The 21371-nt window shown below is 35.2% G+C and overlaps 2 protein-coding genes across 2 annotated transcripts in view; one reads left to right on the top strand and one right to left on the bottom strand.

The window, feature by feature from the left end:
* The window catches only part of LOC142335556 (uncharacterized), a 127196-nt gene that overhangs the window by 24789 nt on the left and 81036 nt on the right, over positions 1-21371 (top strand). Inside the window, exons 3-5 of the mRNA XM_075384093.1 lie at positions 2363-2572; positions 5730-5821; positions 6205-6371. Coding sequence (XP_075240208.1) covers positions 2363-2572; positions 5730-5821; positions 6205-6371 — 469 coding nt within the window. The remainder of the gene's footprint in view (positions 1-2362; positions 2573-5729; positions 5822-6204; positions 6372-21371) is intronic.
* LOC142355630 (ubiquitin-like domain-containing CTD phosphatase 1) overlaps positions 1-21371 on the bottom strand; it is a 161485-nt gene that overhangs the window by 93790 nt on the left and 46324 nt on the right. The gene's annotated exons all lie outside the window — the stretch shown is intronic.

Genomic DNA, 21371 nt, shown 5'->3' with positions numbered 1-21371 from the left:
ATTTAGAAAAAAAAACATAACCAAACTGAACTTGCAGGATATATAACCTAAACAAAACAAACTAAACTATACTTCATTAGAAAAGGTATGGGACCGGTCCTCAACTGACTGGATAACAGATCGTCAAAAAGGGCAAAAGGTGTGAAGATAAAAAACAATTCTATTTTTGCAAACAATTAATTTCAAACCAATTATTCTCATTAGATATTAATGAAAACGCTAAAACTTTGATTTATATCTCCATAGGAAGCAATTGAGACCTGATTTTTTCCACTGTACGTCATACGGCTATAAAAAGCAACAAATACAGACAGAAGCCAAAACCTCAGAAACACTTTTACCACACCTCACTGATCGAGACGCTATATTTATAGGATGTTATCTGCAAAAACTGAAAATTATCACCTGCTTCTCATTCGAACGTCAACGGGTCTTCCTTATAAAAATACTCATGAGAAATTGCAATAAAAAGAAATCCAATATCTGAACAGCATAGAAATCTCGAAAATTTTTTGCAATTAAATGAAGCCATCAGAAAACATATAACTAACAGAGACTTCTCATTAGTGAGGTTGATTTACATGGTGACAAAGTTGAGAGCAGAAATCAGACAGTTGACAAAATCGTTCTGAAAGTCATCAAAACAAAAAACTATAGATTGGAATCTTTAAAATGGTTCAGTTATACGTCCTGGCGAAGCAATTAGGACATATCAATAGCAGTTATATGTCGTACCACAAAGAAAAAGACAAATTTTGGCAAAAAAACAACAATTTTGGAAACAGAACTTCAGGCCAAAGTCAGAACCTATTCAACAAAATTTTTTAAAATATTCAGTCCGGTAGGTCTTTTTTCCACGCTGTGCTTTTTTCCTAGAATCCTTTCCTTCAATTGGATCTTTGAGCAAGATAGCGATTCGACAGGGAAACAAAACAGAACTATAAAATACGCAATTATGCTTTAAAATTTAAAAGAATTCGAAACTTGTAGTATCGAAACTAACAAACCATTAGTTAAACAAAAATCCTTTACAAATTTAAAATTATACCTCACAGGAAGTGGGTTACCGTTTGTTTTCACTGCGGTAACCCAATCAACATTTAACATGTTCAGATACGCCTTTTCTCAACGCTGTGAATTTTCCCAAATATGCTTTCCTTCAATCGGAGCTCTGAATATGGTGGTAATTCGACAAGGAAACAAAATCGAACTATAAAGTTTGCAATTGTGCTCAGAAAACTTCTCCAAAAAAATGAAAACTCTCAGAATCAAAACCAAGAAACAGTTAGTTAAATATAAAACCGTTACACATTTTAAATTTTAACTCACAAGAAATGGGTTACCGCCTTTATTTACTGAGACTACGCCAGAAGTTGAGAGAATAAGATGGAATAGCGGCAGAGTTTAAAAGTTCAGAGACATATTCTTAAAACAGATATATTCAAAACTATAAAAGAAATTAGATAACATCTGAAACCATTGTCTAGGTTCACCCATTCCTCATAAGAAGCCAATTTGATCTTTGACTGGGGTATCTAAATCAATGGACTACACAAAGTGTTACAGATCAAAGCAAAACACACAAAGTTTTACGACAAGAAAGGGTCGGAGCCTTAAAAAGCATGAGCTTAACTCTGAAACAATAATGTATGTCTGCTGCGCTTCATTTTTTGGAAATAGTATCTGTCAATAATTGAGTCCTGATTTGAAATTCTTGTCAGTAATGTACATAAATTTTTCAAATGTGGAACTGTTTAAAAAAAGTCCGCCCCATTAAAATCTAATTTTTTTTTTACCGTAAGGATCTGTTTTGAGACCAGGATCAGCCCTGATAATACTGCGCTTCCAAGGAAGCTCGCAGTTGTTTAAATTGTTATGTGTTGTGAAATGTATCAATTTTAAACGAATTCTTCAGTGTTTCAAAAAAAATAATGAATTTTGTAGAATTTCTTGTTTGTATATGTTTTGTATAATGTTTGTATAATGTTTAAATTTGCGAAAAAACTGGCGAATTTATAATTAAAGAAGATTCTTATAGGCAGTAGGTGTACACTTAGCTCGCCTTTTGATCATACGAAGATTATGACGCAGTTTTAAGGTGTCTACTTACGGAAAATTTAAAGAAAGTGAGCAAAAACAGAAATGATCCGAGCAGTCTCTACTGATGGCAGCTATAACTAATGTTTTTTTAATCTAACTAGCTGATGAAGAAACCAAGCATTTAGTAAATATCACCACCCGAGTCGAGGATATGCCCAAAAATAACGGGGAAAAGCATTAAAGAGTTCAAAAATAAAAAAAATTACCTGTAAAAATTTTTATTTTTATTTTTTTATTTTTAACAAATTTTTATTTTTTACAGGTGCATGGGGTGGCGAGAGCTGCCAAGTTGGGTTCAGACTTGCGTCGGTTCATCTGGGTGGCGCTGGTGTTGCTGTGTGTGGCTGGCTTCACCTGGCAGACGTGCAGTTTGTTGGTGGATTTCTTCAGGTGGCCAGTCACAGTCATCACACAGATGGAACACACTCGCACCCTCACCTTTCCCTCTATATCTGTGTGCAACATGAACAAGGTCAGTCCATCTACTTTTTTTGGAATCTGAAACGTAAAAGTTATATGCTACTAGATATATTATGGTGGCCACGCCACCGCCTCAGCCCATTATGATGGCCACCTCTTTGTAGTCTAAGTTTTTCTCGACTACAAAGAGAGAAACTTAGAATTTTAGACCAATAATAATAAAATTGTCGGCTAAATTTCTCATTTTTTCCTTGACGGCTAGGCCCTGTCGACCAATTATTCTAGCACCATATTTTGTATACTACTAGAACATTATATAGTACTAGATATACTAGATTATTCATCGATATCTGTATGCAAATTGAAATGGGTGGCAGGTAAAACCCTTGAAAACTACCCTCCCCCCGACCAGCTGAACTCGACAGGAAAAATCTAAATTCTTACCTTGATTGTAGTCTCTTAATTTGTTGATTGTTTCTTATTTTCAATTCGCCATATCTTTGGAGTTTGAAACGGCTTGCAACAGGTTATTTTTACACTGGTCAATTTTAATTTGAAAGCTTCCAGAGCCCTTCATTTCTCACTGTTTGTGTGTCACTCCGAATAAAAATAAAAGTTTGTTTTTTTGTCCATCACCTGTTACCCAACAATAAAAGATTATGTTACAAAAGCTGATCTTTTGTCTCGCTCAAAAAACTGAGAACCAAAAAATATATTTTTCAAATGGAGCTGAAACACCATCTTTGCACAGTGAGTAGTCAAAAAAGACAGTCAATAAATTCAAACTGTCTCTTCCACAACATTTGAGTGAGAAGACCTCTAACCTCAAATTTTGTCTCAGCATAACTTTTCTTTAAAAATATCTTAACTCAAGTAGTTTATGCAATCAAAATAAGAAAAAGCAAGCAATTTAAAAATTTATTAGAAAACATTTGATTGTCAATTTTTATTTGGACAAGCAGGCTAAGATGAAATTATACTCTACCAAAATACAGAAAATTGGTTTGATGGTTTGATGATAATGGTTTATTCAATAGAAAATTGCGCGTTATTCCCAAATAAAGCAAAACTTCTGATCAGTTTATAATACTTATTCTACACCAGTGGCTGGTATAGTGGCTTTTCTAAAAAAAACTTTGTAGTAAACGCATAGTACTAGAAATTGTTTATTGGTTATGTTTTGGGCAAAACTTGCCACCTTTCGTCAACTGAGGAAGCTACATTTTTAAATTGGAGAAATCAATGTACATTTAATTGAAAGTTTGAAACATCAAAAAACTGTGTATTTGAAATAAATAATGTCTTTTTTTGTAAAAACTATATGAATTAGTTGATATTGAAATTGAGATGGTGATTAACTGTTACTTCCTCAAACATCTAGGACCAAGAATTTACTTATAAAAAATTGATTTGGCATTAGTCTGCAGAACTGGCGCCTAATTGCAAAAGGAGAACTTGACCTCATATGTACGCATGAATAATTACACTCTATCTTAATACTTTAGAGAAGACACAAATCGCGACTGTTAATTACATTTTTGAATACTTTTTGGCGACAATTTGGAGGGGAAAAGTGTATGTGGCTTCCGCTTTCTTTAGAATCGCAGTTTGAATTCTTTAATGTAGATGGTTTTTCCAAAATTTCATGAACTTATAAACGGCACTCAAGTAAAAGTCCAGAGTAGATAGCAAGTATGAATTCAAAGACATTTGTTTTCATCTTTGCAATTTGGTCAATTCTAAGTAAGTAACATTCACAGGCTTGGAAAACCGAAGCTTTGATATTCAGTACACGGTTATGGTGTGATATAATAAGTGATGCTTTTCATCTGCGGACATTTTTAAACCGTTGATATGTTAATATACAGCAAGAGATTTTATCTAGCTCTGAAATTTGACCTGATGACCAAGAGGTAAGGTGTCTGATTGACACGCAATCGATCGGCGATTCGACCCTCTGCCTCCGTGAAGCTGTCTATTTGAGAATTAGCGGTCACTTAACCATAGCATTAAGTTGACCATCGCCTGGCTGAAATGGTTATACCTGCTAAAGTTTCATTTTCTAAGAAAGTAGCGATAGTCACCGAAAAAGATCATATATGCGGAATCTGAGATGTGCCCTAGTCAAGACCAGATGATTATCTTGCAAGATCTTCCAAGATTCTTGCAAAAAATGGTTATCTTGCACGATCTTGCAAGAAAATGGTTATCTTGCAAGATCTTGCAAGACGATGGTTATCTTGCAAGATCTTGCAAGAAGAATGGTTATCTTGCAAGATTCTTGCAAGTCCGTTCCGGTCGAGCTCTTCTATCATTGGCTGTTTTAGACGCATTATCTTTCATTTAGCGCAAACCATTACTAAAATATAGTGGAATGAGTTTTCAGAGATCATTTGAAACAAAATTTATACCAGATATCGGTATTTTATTACAGTCGTTGGTATTAATACTGGTTACTCTCATTTATTTACATTAATTCGAGCTTCAAGTTTCTTGTTTTGCTACTATGGAAAACAATTTACTTTTTTTTCTAAATTGATTCAATTTTTATTTTGACTGGAAGAAAACAAAGTTGATGCTATTTTGGTTGTAATTATGTATCACAATGTAACTAAAATTGATGGGAAGCAATGTTCAAGATTCTTCCAAGACAAAGGGTTATCTTGTAAGATCTTGCAAGATTTTGGAAGAAAATCTTGCAAGACGATGTATCGTCTTGCAAGATTTTGCCAGAATCTTGCAAGATCTTGCAAGATAACCATTCGTTGTCGACTGGGGTGGGGAATAATAGAAAAGGGAAGTTGATAACATGCTACGATTAATGCATAGCAGAATAAAAGCCTAATGCAGCTCCGCTGTGATACGCGGAAACAAAATTATTATTTATTTTCTGATTTTTCAATATGAATGAGGGTTGTCTTGATGGATTCTTGCAACCTCAATGTTTTTGAGCTCCACCGTTAATTTGTGCAATTATTTACCTGCTAAGGTTTTGTCAAAACTTTGCACGGTGATGAGTCAGTCACATTGTAAAATTCTGGTAGAATCTTGAATGATATGATCGGAAAACCAAAAAAAAACGTGGTTAAATTTACTCTAATACTCATAAGAATAAAATGCAAATGGTAACGAGATAATTTACATTTCAAAACACAATAATGGCAACTTTAGAGAGTAATTACTCTTGTTTGAAGGAATAATTTGTTCAGATAATGGCGAGCAAAGTGGAGTCGACTCGTTTCTCCAGCTTACAAGAGTTAGACGACTACGCTGAAGAAAGTCTACCAGAGGAACTATCAAGGTACGAATTTGACAAATTAATGATCAAATGGATTCAAATTTAATGCTCAATTCATTACGACATTAGTACTAATATGAAGTTGAAATTGATATGAGCGCTCGTGCAATATTGGTTTCTTTCCCATTATAGCCCCCCCCCCCCCCCAGCTTAGTGGTCAGATAACCTGTAACCACCCCCCCCCAATCATGGTAATTATACCACAATGGGAGGGGCTATATTTTCATGGGGGGGCTATAGTGGGAAACCCCAATATTGACGCATAATTTTTTAAACTATGTATTGGCACATACTCTGTAACTGGGGGCGTTGAACTTAATGTACCGGGGGGGGGGGGGGGTTAATAACGGAATTTTTAAAAAATTGAAAAAAATGCTGGCTGGCAGGTATTTGGAGCGTGTGAACAAGACTGGAGAGCTGAACGTGTGTGGGGATGTGGGTGAGAGGGGTAACATGTGGCAGTGTCCGGGTGTTCACTACTGTATCCCTAAAGAGTGGAGGTGTAATGGCAAGATAGACTGTCCAAACAGCCAGGACGAAATTGACTGTGCTGGTATGTCTGCATCTCTACTTTTTTCAACCTCTCTAATCTGTCCTCTGTTTGTGTTTGTGGTTTGTATGCTCTCTAATGTCCTCGACCCATTTTCTCGGAACGGAGGGCATTTGGAGAGGGGGAGGAGGAGGGGGGGGTGGGGGTGATAAAAGCATTGGGCTGAAATAAGGCTGCAATAGGATTACTTTTCAGGTTCTACCCTTCCCCCCTCCACCCATCAGAAAAAATAGTGGTGTAACGGGAGGGTGTCAATGGTAGCACAGCGAATCGATTTTTTATCATGGAGAACTGAATAACGGGACAAACCATTTGGTACAAACAAGTTTTACACCCCCTTTCGGAGAAAAGTTTTATTTGAACTTGTGGCTTTTTCTTAGAAACAATTGTCACAATCCGTTTATCCAATTGTTTATCCGTGAATACTAGTTATAAATTGTAACATTTTTTATATGATATAAATGACGTATTTCCTCGTTTTGTGTGACATCATTCTATCGTTGGAAACGTTATATGAAACTTGAAAAGTGGGACCAAATTTTGCAACTCGTTTCCACAAAACGCAAAATTTAATAAAAATTGCCGTTTCGGATATTGCCCAAGTAAATGGTGCGTTTTGTTCCTTAGCAGTATCCTTCAAAATCGGGAATAGAAAACATACAAAAAATTGAGGGGCTCGCTTCGTGGCATTAGTGTTTGAAATCTAGAATCAGAGAACTCAAGTTCACCTTGTATTTCTTTCATATAATTTGGGAGATTCTGGAGTCAGAACTATTGAGTTGTGAGCCAGCGCATTTCAAAATTAAAAACTAATTTCCATTATGAAATATCTAGGTTCTGCATTTCTAGATTAATCTGAACTTTTGCATTCACCAGTTTTCTTCATTATGAGTTCATTACGCTTTGCAAGATCGTGAGGCAACTTTATTACGAATAGGCTGGTTCCCAGTTCAAATATTAGTTAAAATAACAAAACGTCGAAGTTGGAATCAAATAGTCAATGGAGTTACATCACAAAAATCCATGTTTACTGACCATTGTTATCCTTCGTTCTCCGACAATGGTCTATGAGTGAAGGTAAACAACAATCAGTGAATATGAATTTTTGTGATGTTTGCAATTCTTTGACAACAATTTTAGTTATGATTTTATTCGACAGGGTGTTATCGATGCCAGGCATTTGACTGATTTTGCCTTTGTGGAATTTGGTTATGTTAAATTGCTTAATCGGTAACTCTAATTCCCCAATTTGGTAGCCAAATTACACATTGATAAAACCCACAAAATTCGTTACTAAATTCCACAGTTTTTATAGCTATTTATACACTTAGTTGCACTTAAAGTGTGATACTTATTTCCAAATTCTAAGCTGAGGGCTTTTTCGGCAATCAATTTTATTTTAGGTTTAGTTTTTTAATTACTTTACGTACAATATTGCCATTTAGGCCACGAGCTTCGTATCACCGATTCCACAATTCTTACATTTTCTCATTTTGTGGAATTTGTTTAATGTTTCACCTTCGAAATAGCCTAGTTTTTGATTGCAACCCATTTGCACGAATTTCGTGTAAATCCCATGTATTAACATAGCACAACGGAGTTAAGTTACTTTCTCGGTCAATTTTTATTGAAGTAATTCAGGTCTGCTTTTGCCGTGTAAGATTCCATCGTTTAAAAAATTTGAGATAAATGCTTTAAATTGAATGCATCACTTGATAAGTCGAAATATAGAACTTAAAACTGCGGTTTTTTTACTCTTTTTTGATTATTTATATAATGACGAAATAATATATGTACTTGTGCTTTGTTCCATTTAATTGATCTTAGTTAAGCGAATTAATTAGGCAAGTTATTTTTTAGGCGTTAATAGCCAAAATTTGACAAAATGGCGACCTAAATATTAACAAATTTTTTTAAGTTCTTTGAGCGTCTATTTTCTATCATATAGAATTCCTTAAATAGTCCCATTCTCACAACAATTCTTTGACAGTTTTATCTATTACTTTTTAAGGACAACCGTTTTTTGCAGCTAAACTTTGCTTGGTTGAATCTAACACGGCTGAAATTAACTTAATCATTTCTCAGCGCGGCTTTCGGGAATCAGTGCTGAGTTATTGTTCCGACCCACTTTATTGGGGGAGGAACTATATACTCAAATGGGTTTTTTTGTTCAGTCGAATTTGGCCGATCGATATAATCATCGTAGAGAGTTGTGAGTGGTATCATTAAAAAGCCCGTTCAGCGTAGAATATGGAAATGAAAAGATTTTCGCAATTTTTGTTTTTTAAAGGGAGTTATCGAGGTTTAAAGTTTTGTGAATTAGTGACGTTATTCAGCTGTTTTTATTCACATTTTCGGTAATTTTGACCTAATTTTCGTCAATTTCGCTAAATTTTGTTCCAATTTTTTACTGTAGTGTTATTGATTTTATCTCTACAGATAGAGAAAGGTTGCTGAACTCTGCGAACCGAGTTTTTTGGTTACAATTTTTGCTAAATTTTTCAAAATTCGACTTTTTCTTGAACAAATTTGCTTTTTTAGCCCAATCATTTTAATTTTGCTGGAAGTAGACACCTTAAATCTGCTGCCGTATTCTTTTTAAGCTAACAAACCAGCTAGTTCTATACCCGCTGGCTTCCAGAGTCTTCTGGAGTTATTATTTCGCCAGTTTCTTGCACATTAAAATTCTATAATTACACAAAATGCTTTTTTATTTTTGACAACCTGAAAAATTTTGTTGAAAAAATAATCTGTTTCGCAACCATTTGTACAAATGAGTATTTTTATCGATTGCTCAGTATCTTCTGGGCTGATTTTTATCTCGTCATGGATCATAAAAAGAAAAGTTTTTTTAGATTTTAATGGGGAGCGACTTTTTTTCAAAACATTTCCGCTATGAAAAGGTTTTTATGTAAACTTTTTTTACTCACAAGAAATTCAGATCAGGGCTTAATGAATGACATATACTATTTTGAAAAAACAAGGAGCAACGAGATTATATTACGGTTACTGAATAAGATCATGGTTTTTGTGGTTCTGACCAATTGTTTTCGTAAAAAACTTTTAATTTTTTTTCTTGAATTTTGCTTTCATTTGATATATTTTTGTAGTCCAATGGCTTATTGCCCCCATTCAAGGTCCAATTATTTTTTTAGGGTTTTTAAATAAATCTAGATAAATCATTCAGTTGTTATCTAATGTCTGTTTTAACTTTGAATATAATTGTTTTATGAAAATATCGGTTGCTTTTTGAAGTTTGCCACTATTTTTTATCTTACTTCTCTCATCTTTGATTGCAGACTCAGTAAAAACAAGCAGAAAACGATTTCTTGTTGGTCATAAATAAATGTTAGTAAGGGTTTTATTTTCAATTAATGGTCTCTTTCTTTTTATACAACGCGCTTTCAATTTTTTTCATTTTTGAGCATAATTGCACATTTTTTGAGTTCATTTTGTTGCCTTGTCAAGTTATCATAATAGTGGCAAGTCCAATTGAGAAAAGCTATAGAAAACGCACATCGTTGGGAAAAAAGCGTATTTGGATATGGTAATTGTTTTAGTTATATAGTTTATGCTTATTGGGCTGAGAAACAGTTATCTCGCAAAATTTAATTGGACTTTTTTGTTTTTGCTTATGTTTGTTTTTTTAGTTATTGTACGCCATATACCTGATAACGATAGGTCTCAATTGCTTCCTCAGGATCTATAATTCAACCTAGTTAAAGATTTCACTCTATAGCTGTTTGTTTTAATGACATTAAATATGAATGAAGAAAAACATTTTTTCAACTGCACACTTTTTGCTTTCGTTTTCATAACTATGTAACTCAATCTCACAAATTAAACACCTAAATTGCTTTTGTTGATTTAGACTTTTTTTTGCGCTGGGTTATACGTTGTGACATATGGCTTCGACCATTGATTCCACAAAAGTTTTCGAGGTTTCTAAACTGTTCAATTTTTGGGTTTCTTTTTGTTCACATCTTCTCGTAGTGTTTTTATAAGGAAAGCTCACTGATGCTAAAATAAAACAAAAGTGACAAAGTACGGTTTTAGCAGGTATGATCTTATTGTTATACTGCCTTAAATAGTGTTATCTCGTAAAACTGTTTAAAATTTTGGCTTCTTTAAATATTTGTTATTTCGTAAGGTTTCGACTTTTTCTCATTATTTAAAGGCCTATTTGGCATCCAGAGTATCACAATCTAATTCAACGCTGTCTGTTGAAATTTTAAGTATGTTTCAATTTTCGAAAATATTTGTTTTCAAAAACATATTTGGGTTTTTGAGCATTGTCATTTTTTGAATCGTTTTTCGGTTGATTTGTAGCTCAGTCTCTGTAAACACAGGTCGAAACACGTTTTGAATGAAGAGTATTTTGATACCTATGAAGATTTTAGCTTCGAACGCTTGTTTCGCGACTTCGTTACTACTGTTACTACGAGATTTCATAAAATATTTGAGATTTCTTTTGTGTTTGTATATTTTATAGGATTTTTGTTTTCTTTTTAATTTATAACATTAATCGTAGGTTCCATTGGCTTTGTAATTTCTGGCAATGAAACATTGGATAATGATGTGTCTTAGTTGCTTCTTACGGAGCATTGTCATTTTTTGAATCGTTTTTCGGTTGATTTGTAGCTCAGTCTCTGTAAACACAGGTCAAAACACGTTTCCAATGAAGAGTATTTTGATACCTATAAGGATTTTAGCTTCAAACGCTTGTTTCGCGACTTCGTTATTACTGTTACTACGAGATTTCATAAAATATTTGAGATTTCTTTTGTGTTGGTTTATTTTATAGGATTTTTGTTTTCTTTTTAATTTATAACATTAATCGTAGGTTCCATTGGCTTTGTAATTTCTGGCAATGAAACATTGGATAAATATGTGTCTTAGTTGCTTCTTACGGAGATTTAAATGAACATTTTAGTAATTTCAGTTGATATCTAAAGACCTTAATAACGGTAAAACAATAGTTTTCAAAAATGGAAACGTTTTTTTGAACTTCGCACCTCCTTGCTCTTTTTGATCGACCTGTTAACCAGTCGCATTGAGGACAAGTTTCTTATCTTTCTAATGAAGTATAGGTCATATCGTTTCGATTAGGTTTTTCTGATGCGAGTTTGATTTTGTTATCATTTTATTTTTTATAGCCACCGATTTTTGGTCGTATATAATGTTTGTTGTTTGATATTTATTGTTGTCCTTTCTAGTTGTCCTATTAACAACAACGTTCATCGGCCCTCTAGGGTGACATTATTGTATCCCATTTGTTGTATATTGACTGATATGTATGTTGATGAAGGTTTTCTAAGTCTTCATCATTTGGTAGCCTAAGTCAAGAATGTGGATGAGAGGGGTCGGAACCTTATGTGCGTACGCACATTACCGAGACGCCTTGTTCAATAAATTTCTATGCTGATTTTACATTTTTCTAAATTTCAAAATCTACACTTTTTGGACGCTGGAAATTAGTAACACGATTGACCTGAATTTCAGTAACACAATCAGAAGTTAATCTAATTTTGTAGAATTGGAGTTCTATATGCATATTTTTAATTAGCATTCAAGGCGCATATAAAAAATGTCAATTGAATTTTGAACCGAATTGGCTTCAAAACACAGTTCAGTATAAATTATTTCAGCTTCATTTTCAATACATTTCAAAATAATTTACCTCAAGGGTTTTTTTATTAACTGGTATCAGTGAATTTTGCTCATATTTTACCCATATCGACATTCAAACAAAGAAATTATTTCTTTTATCTGTCCTTAAAAAGATTTGCATTGTGAATTAATTATTGATAATAAAGGCATCACTAAAGTTGCTTTTGTTTATAATCATGGCTTCTCCTTGTTCTCAACAACAAAACAAGGAAATGCAAAATTGATAGGAAAACAACTAAACAAATTGTTTATATTTACATTTCCTTAGCTCAAAAATCAGTTATACGATGTTGTTTTCATTATTTTTATACCGCACTATTTTTTTTAGTAGAATGGAGTTTGTTGTGGCTTATTGTAAAAATTTTGAAAGCACTCAAACTTTCAATTAAATGAATTATTAATTTTGCAAGAAATGAAGCTTTTTTGTCAACCCCGTTGTCTTTTTCAAATTTGTCTCTATTAATTTCAACTTGCGCTAAAACCAACACTGTTTGACAGAAAATGTCTGCTTTTAAATTGAGGCATGTTAAGACACAGTCAACTGTAGTTTATTTTTGCGTAACATGTTGAATTTTCCATAAAAACCGGGAAAAATTCCCCGCTGTGGAATAATATCAAACAAAAAGTTGTAGTATTGGTGGCTCTATCAGTTTAATAAATTCAAAAGAATTGCGGAAACTTTGTCTGCCGAAAAATAATAACAGGAAGGTTGGCTCATATTTTCATAAGAAAATTGCTTTCAAGTTGATTTTTCAACATTTGTGGCTGTTTATGCTAGTGACGAGGGCACTCACCCTTAAAATATTGAGCCTACTTAAAAAACCATACCAATGATTGTTTCAGCTTTTTCGGATTAAAAATATTGATTTGAACTTTTTAGCCGAGTTCTTAATTTCAAAATTAATACCAATGAGTGCGTGTAGGCTTATTAAAAGTGAGTGATGCTCTAAATTATCTTAAAATCAATTCTTTTTAGTAAAAAAATAGCATAGATTAACAGTGACACGCTAGATCAGACATCTGATCTTCAGTTACATAAATTTCATGTAAGACTATAGAAAAATCTTTAAAGTTTTAGGTTATTAGTTAAGTTTTCTATCTTTAGTTGAAAATTCAAGTTATATCATTTACGTATACTTTTTGTAAGTATGACGCAGGATTTGATTTTTGACAAAATATTCCAATCAAAATGCCATACTTTGGTAGAATTGAGAAAAAACCTCTGAAAACTCTGCTCTTGCGTGCCGAACCTCTGAAAAGTGTGCGTGCCGAATTGGAGGTACAGTAAATTGTGTGATCCTCGTGATCCGATCAATTGAGGAATTGGCAGCAGGAACCGTTGCGGCCGACGACGAAGTCGCCTCGGTGCTCACCAGAGTTTCGGGATTAGCACTGCTGGAGCTTGAAGAAAATGGACTAGTGTTTTCGGGGCGACAATTTGAAATAATAAGTGTATTGAATTGTAATAGCAAACAAAATGAGAAAAATGGAAAAGCGTTTGTGAAGAGTCGAAATTGAAACAAATGGAGAGTAGGCTATTGTGACTGATAGAAACATATAAAAGATTTTAGTACCGTTCGTCAACGAAAAGTCAGCTCTCGAGCCCCTTTTGTAGTAGAAACACATATGTGCATTTTTTTTTAATTTTTTATATTTGAAATACTTGTTTGCGGTTTCGATTAATAATTTTATGCATGAACAAAATAGAGGGTTTCAGAAAGAGAAGGTGATTAGTGATATCTCAAAATGATATATACTATTAAAGAAAAACAAGGCTATGTCGTCAATTCTTTTGAATGGATAAGCTTAAAGAATATGAAAGAAAGGATTAAAGGACTCTGAAAAATGCAAAACTACAAGCCGCGGACTTTCGACGCGTCATCTATGGATTAGGTTCTGCCTTCTCTCCCGCCACCATCTCTAGAAGAAGAAAACAACCCATTTATCTCTTCTAGCTGCACCCCTTCCTCTCATCTTATTATATTTGCAACATCACAATTGAGTTTGCCACCTTGCAAGAGAGAGAGAGAGAGAGAGAGAGAGAGAGAGAGAGAGAGAGGGAGAGAGAGCACCAAAACCTGGGCAAAAACGTGATAGGACCTCGGAGGCTTTACAACATTCGTTTCATTAACTTAATTGAGAATTAAATCTTTTTTATTATCCGTATAATCTGCCACGTAAGTGTTATTTATCATGATTCCTGCATTTGAGATTTTAAAAACTGTTAAGTTGTGTTTTCTTTTGGGTATCTGTGATACATATGATTATCTATATATATCGAAATCTCTATGTGTACTAAATTATCAGTTATCCTCTATTTTAATATTCATATCATACATTTTATAACTAAGATTGTGACTTTTAATTATTCACGAATAAATATGTTCCCGCTTGTCTACTAAATTATTTCATATTTTGTTCACAGTATTTTATTATAAGTAATTATAATATCGATTAGCATTCTGAATTCAAGTTATCGTTGTAAACGCTCTTCTTTCTCAGAGACAAATTTTAGATTGGATTCGCACTGCGATTCCACTAAGTAAAAGTAATAATTTCCGCGTAAATTCGGATTCGCTCCGCGATTCCATCATAATTCTAAGATAACGTATTCGTAAAGCTAAAACAGTTCTAATTGCTAAACTCAGCTATAACATGGCGCAGTCAGCATTAAAGGACATCGGCAAGTCTCCACTCCGAATTCAACCCTTCTGGGAAAAGGCAACTCTAGAGCCCCCACTTCGATGGGAATAATGGAGGACGCAACTCAAACTCACAATTCTTGCTCGTGAAGGCATTGTAGTGGACATTCTCTTGGCCGACCCTCCAGAGCATGTCATTTTGCCCCCTGAACTGGCATATGAAGATGCAGTCGAAAACCCTACAGCACAATCCGAACGAGATCGACGCACTCGTAACCAACAGGCAAAGACTGCGTGGAAAAATCACTGCCAACGTGTTGCGGTGGCAGGCATTCTTTGCGGAGACAAACCATGGCAACTTTGTGATCGAAAAGCATCTTCATTGATGTACTTGAGTTTGGGAACGGAAGTGCGACGAGTATTCAACTCTAAGAACTCGACTGTTAATCTTGACGAAATCTCAACAAGAAATCTTTGGGATTTCCTGAATAAAACTTTTATTCGAATCCATAATATAACTTTCGACCGATATCTCTTTCTTACACGGAAACAGCAAAATGGGGAACCGATTGAGAAATTCTAAGGTCACCTTAAAGAACTCTCCGAGAATTGTGATCTAGGTGAAAAAGGGGATACAATTATCAGAGACGTTTTCATCGCAAAAATGCAAAACGAAGACATCCAAAAAGAACTTCTCAAAGAAACGGTAGAACCTGATAAAGCCTTAGCAATAGCAATCGACATTGAAATGGGTGCTCTTAATCAACCTAAAATGAACACAAACAAAACTGAACTCAATTCAACGGTTAATCAAGTACAACGGATGCGCATCGCGAATGCTACCCCTTTTTCTATTATGCATACCACTGCACGGAAAAAGCCCACAACCTGTCACTTCTGTGGAATGAGTTGAACTCCAGAACACCGCAATAGATGTCCAGCACGTGGAAAGAAATACAACAACTGCGGTATTGAAAACCACTTCGCAAAGGTCTGTCGAAAACCTAAAGATCCCAACTCTTACCCAAAACCGAAGCCAAGAGTTAATAATGTTGAAAAAGATGATCAAACTGAAGATGTTAATCAAATCTCGGCTGATTTTGATCCAGATTTGGAATCAAACTACTCATCGGATGAAGATAATTGTGTAGCTTCAGTATCTTCGGCAGACTCTACAATTTCTGTAGAAGCAATCAATCTACCTGTAGTGTTCGGAAACACAGCAACAAACGTTCTGGTCGATTCGAGTAGTGCATGTACAATAATAAATGAGTCATTGGCAGATTCAATTAATTCCCAAGATCAAAATTCGAAGTGGATACGCGAAGCAAATCCCAAACAATTGAAAACTTTCTCCAACGAGCCCATTCAAACGCTAGGCATCCTCCAAACGTCAATTCGAAGCAACAATTGGTACGCGAATCTCATAGAAATTCAAGTAGTGACGGATGGTCCTCTATTGGGTAGAGATCTATTTCCTGCTCTCGGTCTTTCTATCCAACAATCTAATTATCAAAAGACAGTTAATCAGGTAGATCAAGAATACTGCCCAATCAAAAAGCAAATCGCAACTGATTTTCCTGATCTAATCTTCCGAATTGGTAAGTCCAAAGTACATACAGTTCGTTCAAAGTTTCATCGAAATTATACCCCATCACACCAAAAAGGTCGTCGTGTCCCTATAAATTTATTAGACAAAGTATCTGATGAATTACAAAAACTTTCAGAACAAGGACATATCGAGAAATTACAGGAATCCTCTGATAAGAACTTTACTTCTCCGATTGTAATCACAGTTAAAAAAGACCAGTCAGTAAAGCTAGCTCTTGATTCTAAAGTTCTGAACAAAGCTATCCATAAAAATAAGTATCAAATGCCAAACATAGATAGTCTTATTGATTCGATTTCACAACATTCTAATCATGATTCTAATTCACAACATTCTAATAACGATTCTAATCATGATGATAATGTTTATTTTTTGACAATTGATTTAAAATTTGCATATAGTCAACTAAACTTGCATCCGGATACCGCACGTCATTGCAATTTCAATGTTATTTATGGCGACGCAACAGGTACGCATCGCTTTAAAACGGGATTTTATGGTCTTACGGATATGCCAGCAGAATTCCAGAAAGTGATGTACTACACACTAGTTGGTTTGTCTAATACCTACTGTTTTCTCGATGACATAATTGTAGTTAGCGAAGGCACTAAGGAATCGCACCTCAAATACGTTTACAAATGTTTGCAGAAACTCGTTGCTGATAAACTCAGAATTAATTTAAGCAAATGTCACTTCGCAAAACACTAGATAAATTGGCTTGGCTTCACATTTTTGCAAAAAGGCGTTAAACCTATAGAACAAAAAACCGCAGCAATTGCAGAAATTAAAGCTCCTAAAACCTTAAAACAATTACGATCATTCTTAGGCAGTGTTCATCTTTTAAGCAAATTTATTCCCAATCTTGCTAAAATATGTCACCCTCTCCGACCCCTATTAAAGAAAAGTGAAAAATTCATTTTGACTGATATTCACCAAAAACATTTCGAGTATATTAAAACCGTAATCGCAAATGCTACAGAAAATACTCATTGTAACCCAACATTGGAAACGTGAAACAAATGCGATGCATCTCGCCAAGGATTAGGCGCTGCGCTTGAGCAATTGGGTTGTAACGGGTGGAAAACGGTGGCTTTTGCTTCTCGCTTTCTTAATAATAATGAAGAACGTTTCAGTATAAATGAACTCGAATTGCTTGGTGTGGTTTGGGCTATCGAATATTTTAAATATTATCTTTTTGGAAAAATTTCACAGTCCTGACAGATCATAGAGCACTCCTTTCGGTTCTAAAATCTCATCGTTCAAATAAATCTTATAATAGCCGATTAACACGATGGATTGATCGTTTGTTACCTTTCGACTTTAATATAGAACATATTCCCGGCACTAGAGTGGGTTTAGTTGATTACATTTCGCGCCAACCAAGTCAAAGAACAAAAAGCATGACTCAATATGATGAGGAATTCATGGTAGCAACAATTTCCCGCATTCGCGACGCAATTACATCTTTTTTCTGTCACCCACATCAAATTCCTTTCCATAAACGGCACACTACAAGCACACAAAAATTACAAGTAAACATGCCGCGCGTCCATTCTTGCAAACCTGCTAAAAGTAGCACGCATATTTCAAATGCCTCAAATAATTCATTCAACACCCGAGCAACAGTAAACAATTACAATTTTAATTTCATTTCTGCTTTTAATTGCCACGCAAATTACTTGCTTCAAAATAATACTGCACCCGCAGCGCAAATCCACTCGCAAAATTTAAACTGTAATTCAACCGCAAATCCAGATCGGAAAGTCACAGCACATAACAATGTCTACAAATTAGTCACCACAAAATAGCCCCACAGCATCCCCGCAAACTCTCCGAGTGACGTTTTGTACTCATTCAACTCCTATAGCAACTACTAGTACGAGCCACAGTAACACCCAGTCCTCATCATCAACCGAAAATCATGATATCGAATTTTCTCGGGAGGAGATTTTCGAAAACAATCTCAATCAGTTGTTTACCAAGTCCTTCCTTGCAGTCCTCACTAGCAAGGATGCGGTGTTGAAAGAGATCAGAGATTGCGTCATTTAAGACGACGAGGCTCGATGTAAGGAAGTCAGTCCTTATATCCACTCTTTCTGAAAGACCTCCATGTAAAGTCTGGCTGCTTGTGTGTCGACCAACGCTGCGCCATACCCAACTCCATCAGGGAAGCTGCATGGGAATCAATACACATGACACACCCCGGTAGTTGGGTAATGATTTCTTTTTCCCAATATGCATGGTGGCCAAACATGCACAGGGAAATTTTGGCCAAAACTTCAGATTGTGTTCCGTGTACGGATATTGTTAAGAACCTCAAACCTTTTATCCCAAAATCTAAATGGTATCCGCATAAGGCTTGTCAAGGACCTAATGAAGAATTTCAGATTGACCTTGGGGGTCCGATACTAAACGATCAAAATAAAGATATATATTTCCTAAGATGTATCGATCGTTATTCAAAGTATCCGACAGTTAGAATTTTTGAAAAAGCTAATGGCGCAAATTTAGTAGAATTTGCTCTAGACTATGCATATACTCACGGCATTCCACGAACCATACGCTTAGATCAAGCAACTTGTCTAATTGGTAAACAAGTTACAAATTACTGTAATGAAAATAATATTAACATTATTGATGCTCCGGTCGGCGATCATAGAGCTATTGGATTAGCGGAGCGAATGCTCCAAACAATAAAACGCCGTTTATCTTGTATGAAAGCTGAAAATAAAGACACATTCTCAACGTCCAAAGCCATTAAACAAATAGTCTCCGCTTTACGTTTAACAAGGCAGAAAACTACAAAGATAACACCGTTTGAAGCTCATTTCGGTCGTCCTGCAAATACTCTTTTACGGAATATTAGTACTAATCCGTCAGGTTTAAATCTTGCTTATGAAAAAATAATTAATCACTATTTAGGTGCTGATACAGTTCCCGCCGACAAATTCCTGGACGAAGCTGGATGGATTAACCCGAACAGAAGTGACACTGAGATTGGAAAGAAAATGTGTCAGGCATCACTAGACGCGGGCTCTTGTTATCTAGATTCAGACGATAAGGAATCCCGGTTCATTACCCACCCAAAACTCACAGACCCCATTCCCCTGACAGAAAAATCGCTCAGCGTCAAATTAGCTCGGAAGCTCACGAATAAAAAGAGAGCGAAGAGACAACTAGCTGGTCTCTATGAGGTCCTTAAACCAGGATCATTCGTGACGAAATCATCGTCCACAACGACAATAATTAACGATTCTGGGCGATCTCCAGTAAGAGTTCGCGATAGCGATTTAGCCAAGTTGGTTGATCGCTCCGCTTATGAGCAGGAACAAAAGCGGAGCGATCAACCAATCTATGGATGTATGCGCAACGACGTCTCGCGCCATATGAACAGACAACGGAAACAAACATCGCGAAACACAGTAATGATTTGAAAAGACAGAAGAGGGGAGAGATAAAGATTCGCCACCGTCAACGCGATACCACTTTGGTAGTCTCTTCAGTAAATTCGAATGGTTCACGCGCCCTGACAATCCGTTAACCAGTTAAGCCTCAACCGAAACGTCGTCGTAACACAAATTTAAATGATCCAAGCGATACTGCAATGACTTCTACACAACCATTAATTTCAATTTTACCTGCTGCGCCGGCGCCTACTGCACGAGATCGTCAGGAACCATCCATGTCTTCCACTTCGCAAGATCAAACTGAAGGTCGTAAAAGAAACCGGACCCAATTTTACGGCTTCACAGACGCAGATATCTCCCCAACAAGTTCTTTGGCTTCAACTGGTTCGGCAAAACCAAAGAAACGCAGAACCAAAAAGGAAAGAAAACTGAAAATTCTGTAGTAGCGCTAATTCAGGACGCCGAGCACTCAAGAGTCCCATCACCACCACGACCACCACCAAATTGGACAGACTTCACCACCAGATCCCCGAATCAGGTACTACGAATATGAGCAGGAACGTGAGTTATCAGTCTGGGACGCTGAAAATGAAATTTAGTTGAAACAATTAAAACTTTGCAAACTCTTATAAACTCCATCATCTCAATTCTTTTATGTATTCGCCCTGCGAATCCAATTTTAAATGTGTACGTTAAACTTAATTTATTTCATTTGTTGCTCAATTTAAAATTTCAATTTGTTCCCGTAATCGCTCCGCGAGTCCACTTTCTAATGTGTGTGCATTTAATTTATTTACTCCAATTTGGTTCATTTGCATGTTATAATTATACACTGTATTCGTTCTGCGAATCCAATTTTAATTGGTTTTCATTATTTAATGTTCTGTAATTGCTCTTCAAATTTATCAATATGATAATCACTGTATACTTGATATTTGTGCCAATAAGTTTTCCCGCTTACATATGCTTCGCATCTACTTAAACATCAGTCTTTTGTTTATTCAATTTAACATTTGCGGCACCCTTCCATTCATAGTTTCTGCTATATGCACTCATAGTTTCATCTCCTCATTTGTGTTGATTCTCAAATTGTAAATAAATTTCCAATTTTTCTCTCATGGGGGAAATGTGATACATATGATTACCTATATATATATATATATATATATATATATATATGTGTATATATATATATATACCGAAATCTATATGTGTACTACATTATCAGTTATCCTCTGTTTTAATATTCATATTATACATTTTATAACTAAGATTATGATTTTTAATTATTCACGTATAAATATGTTCCCGCTAGTCTACTAAATTGTTTCATATTATGTTCACAGTTTTTTATTATAAGTAATTATAATATCGATTAGCATTCTGAATTCAAGTTATCGTTGTAAACGCTCTTCATTCTCAGAGACAAATTCTAGATTGGATTCGCACTGCGATTCCACTAAGTAAAAGTAATAATTTCCGCGTAAATTCGGATTCGCTCCGCGATTCCATCATTATTCGAAGATAACGTATTCGTAACGCTAAAACAATTCTAATTGCTAAACTCAGCTATAACAGTATCCTTCTAAGTGAGTTGAATTCTTTTAGAGATCTACTGCCTTACCAACTTACACTAAAAAGGGCCCTAAGTCTGTGCTTATCAAAAATCTGCGTA

This window comes from Convolutriloba macropyga, chromosome 2 (assembly GCF_964194025.1).
Source record: "Convolutriloba macropyga chromosome 2, txConMacr16.3, whole genome shotgun sequence".
Classification (NCBI taxonomy): Eukaryota; Metazoa; Xenacoelomorpha; order Acoela; family Convolutidae; genus Convolutriloba; species Convolutriloba macropyga.
The sequence above is the reverse complement of the archived record's forward strand: the minus strand, read 5'-3'. Positions and strand labels throughout refer to the sequence as shown.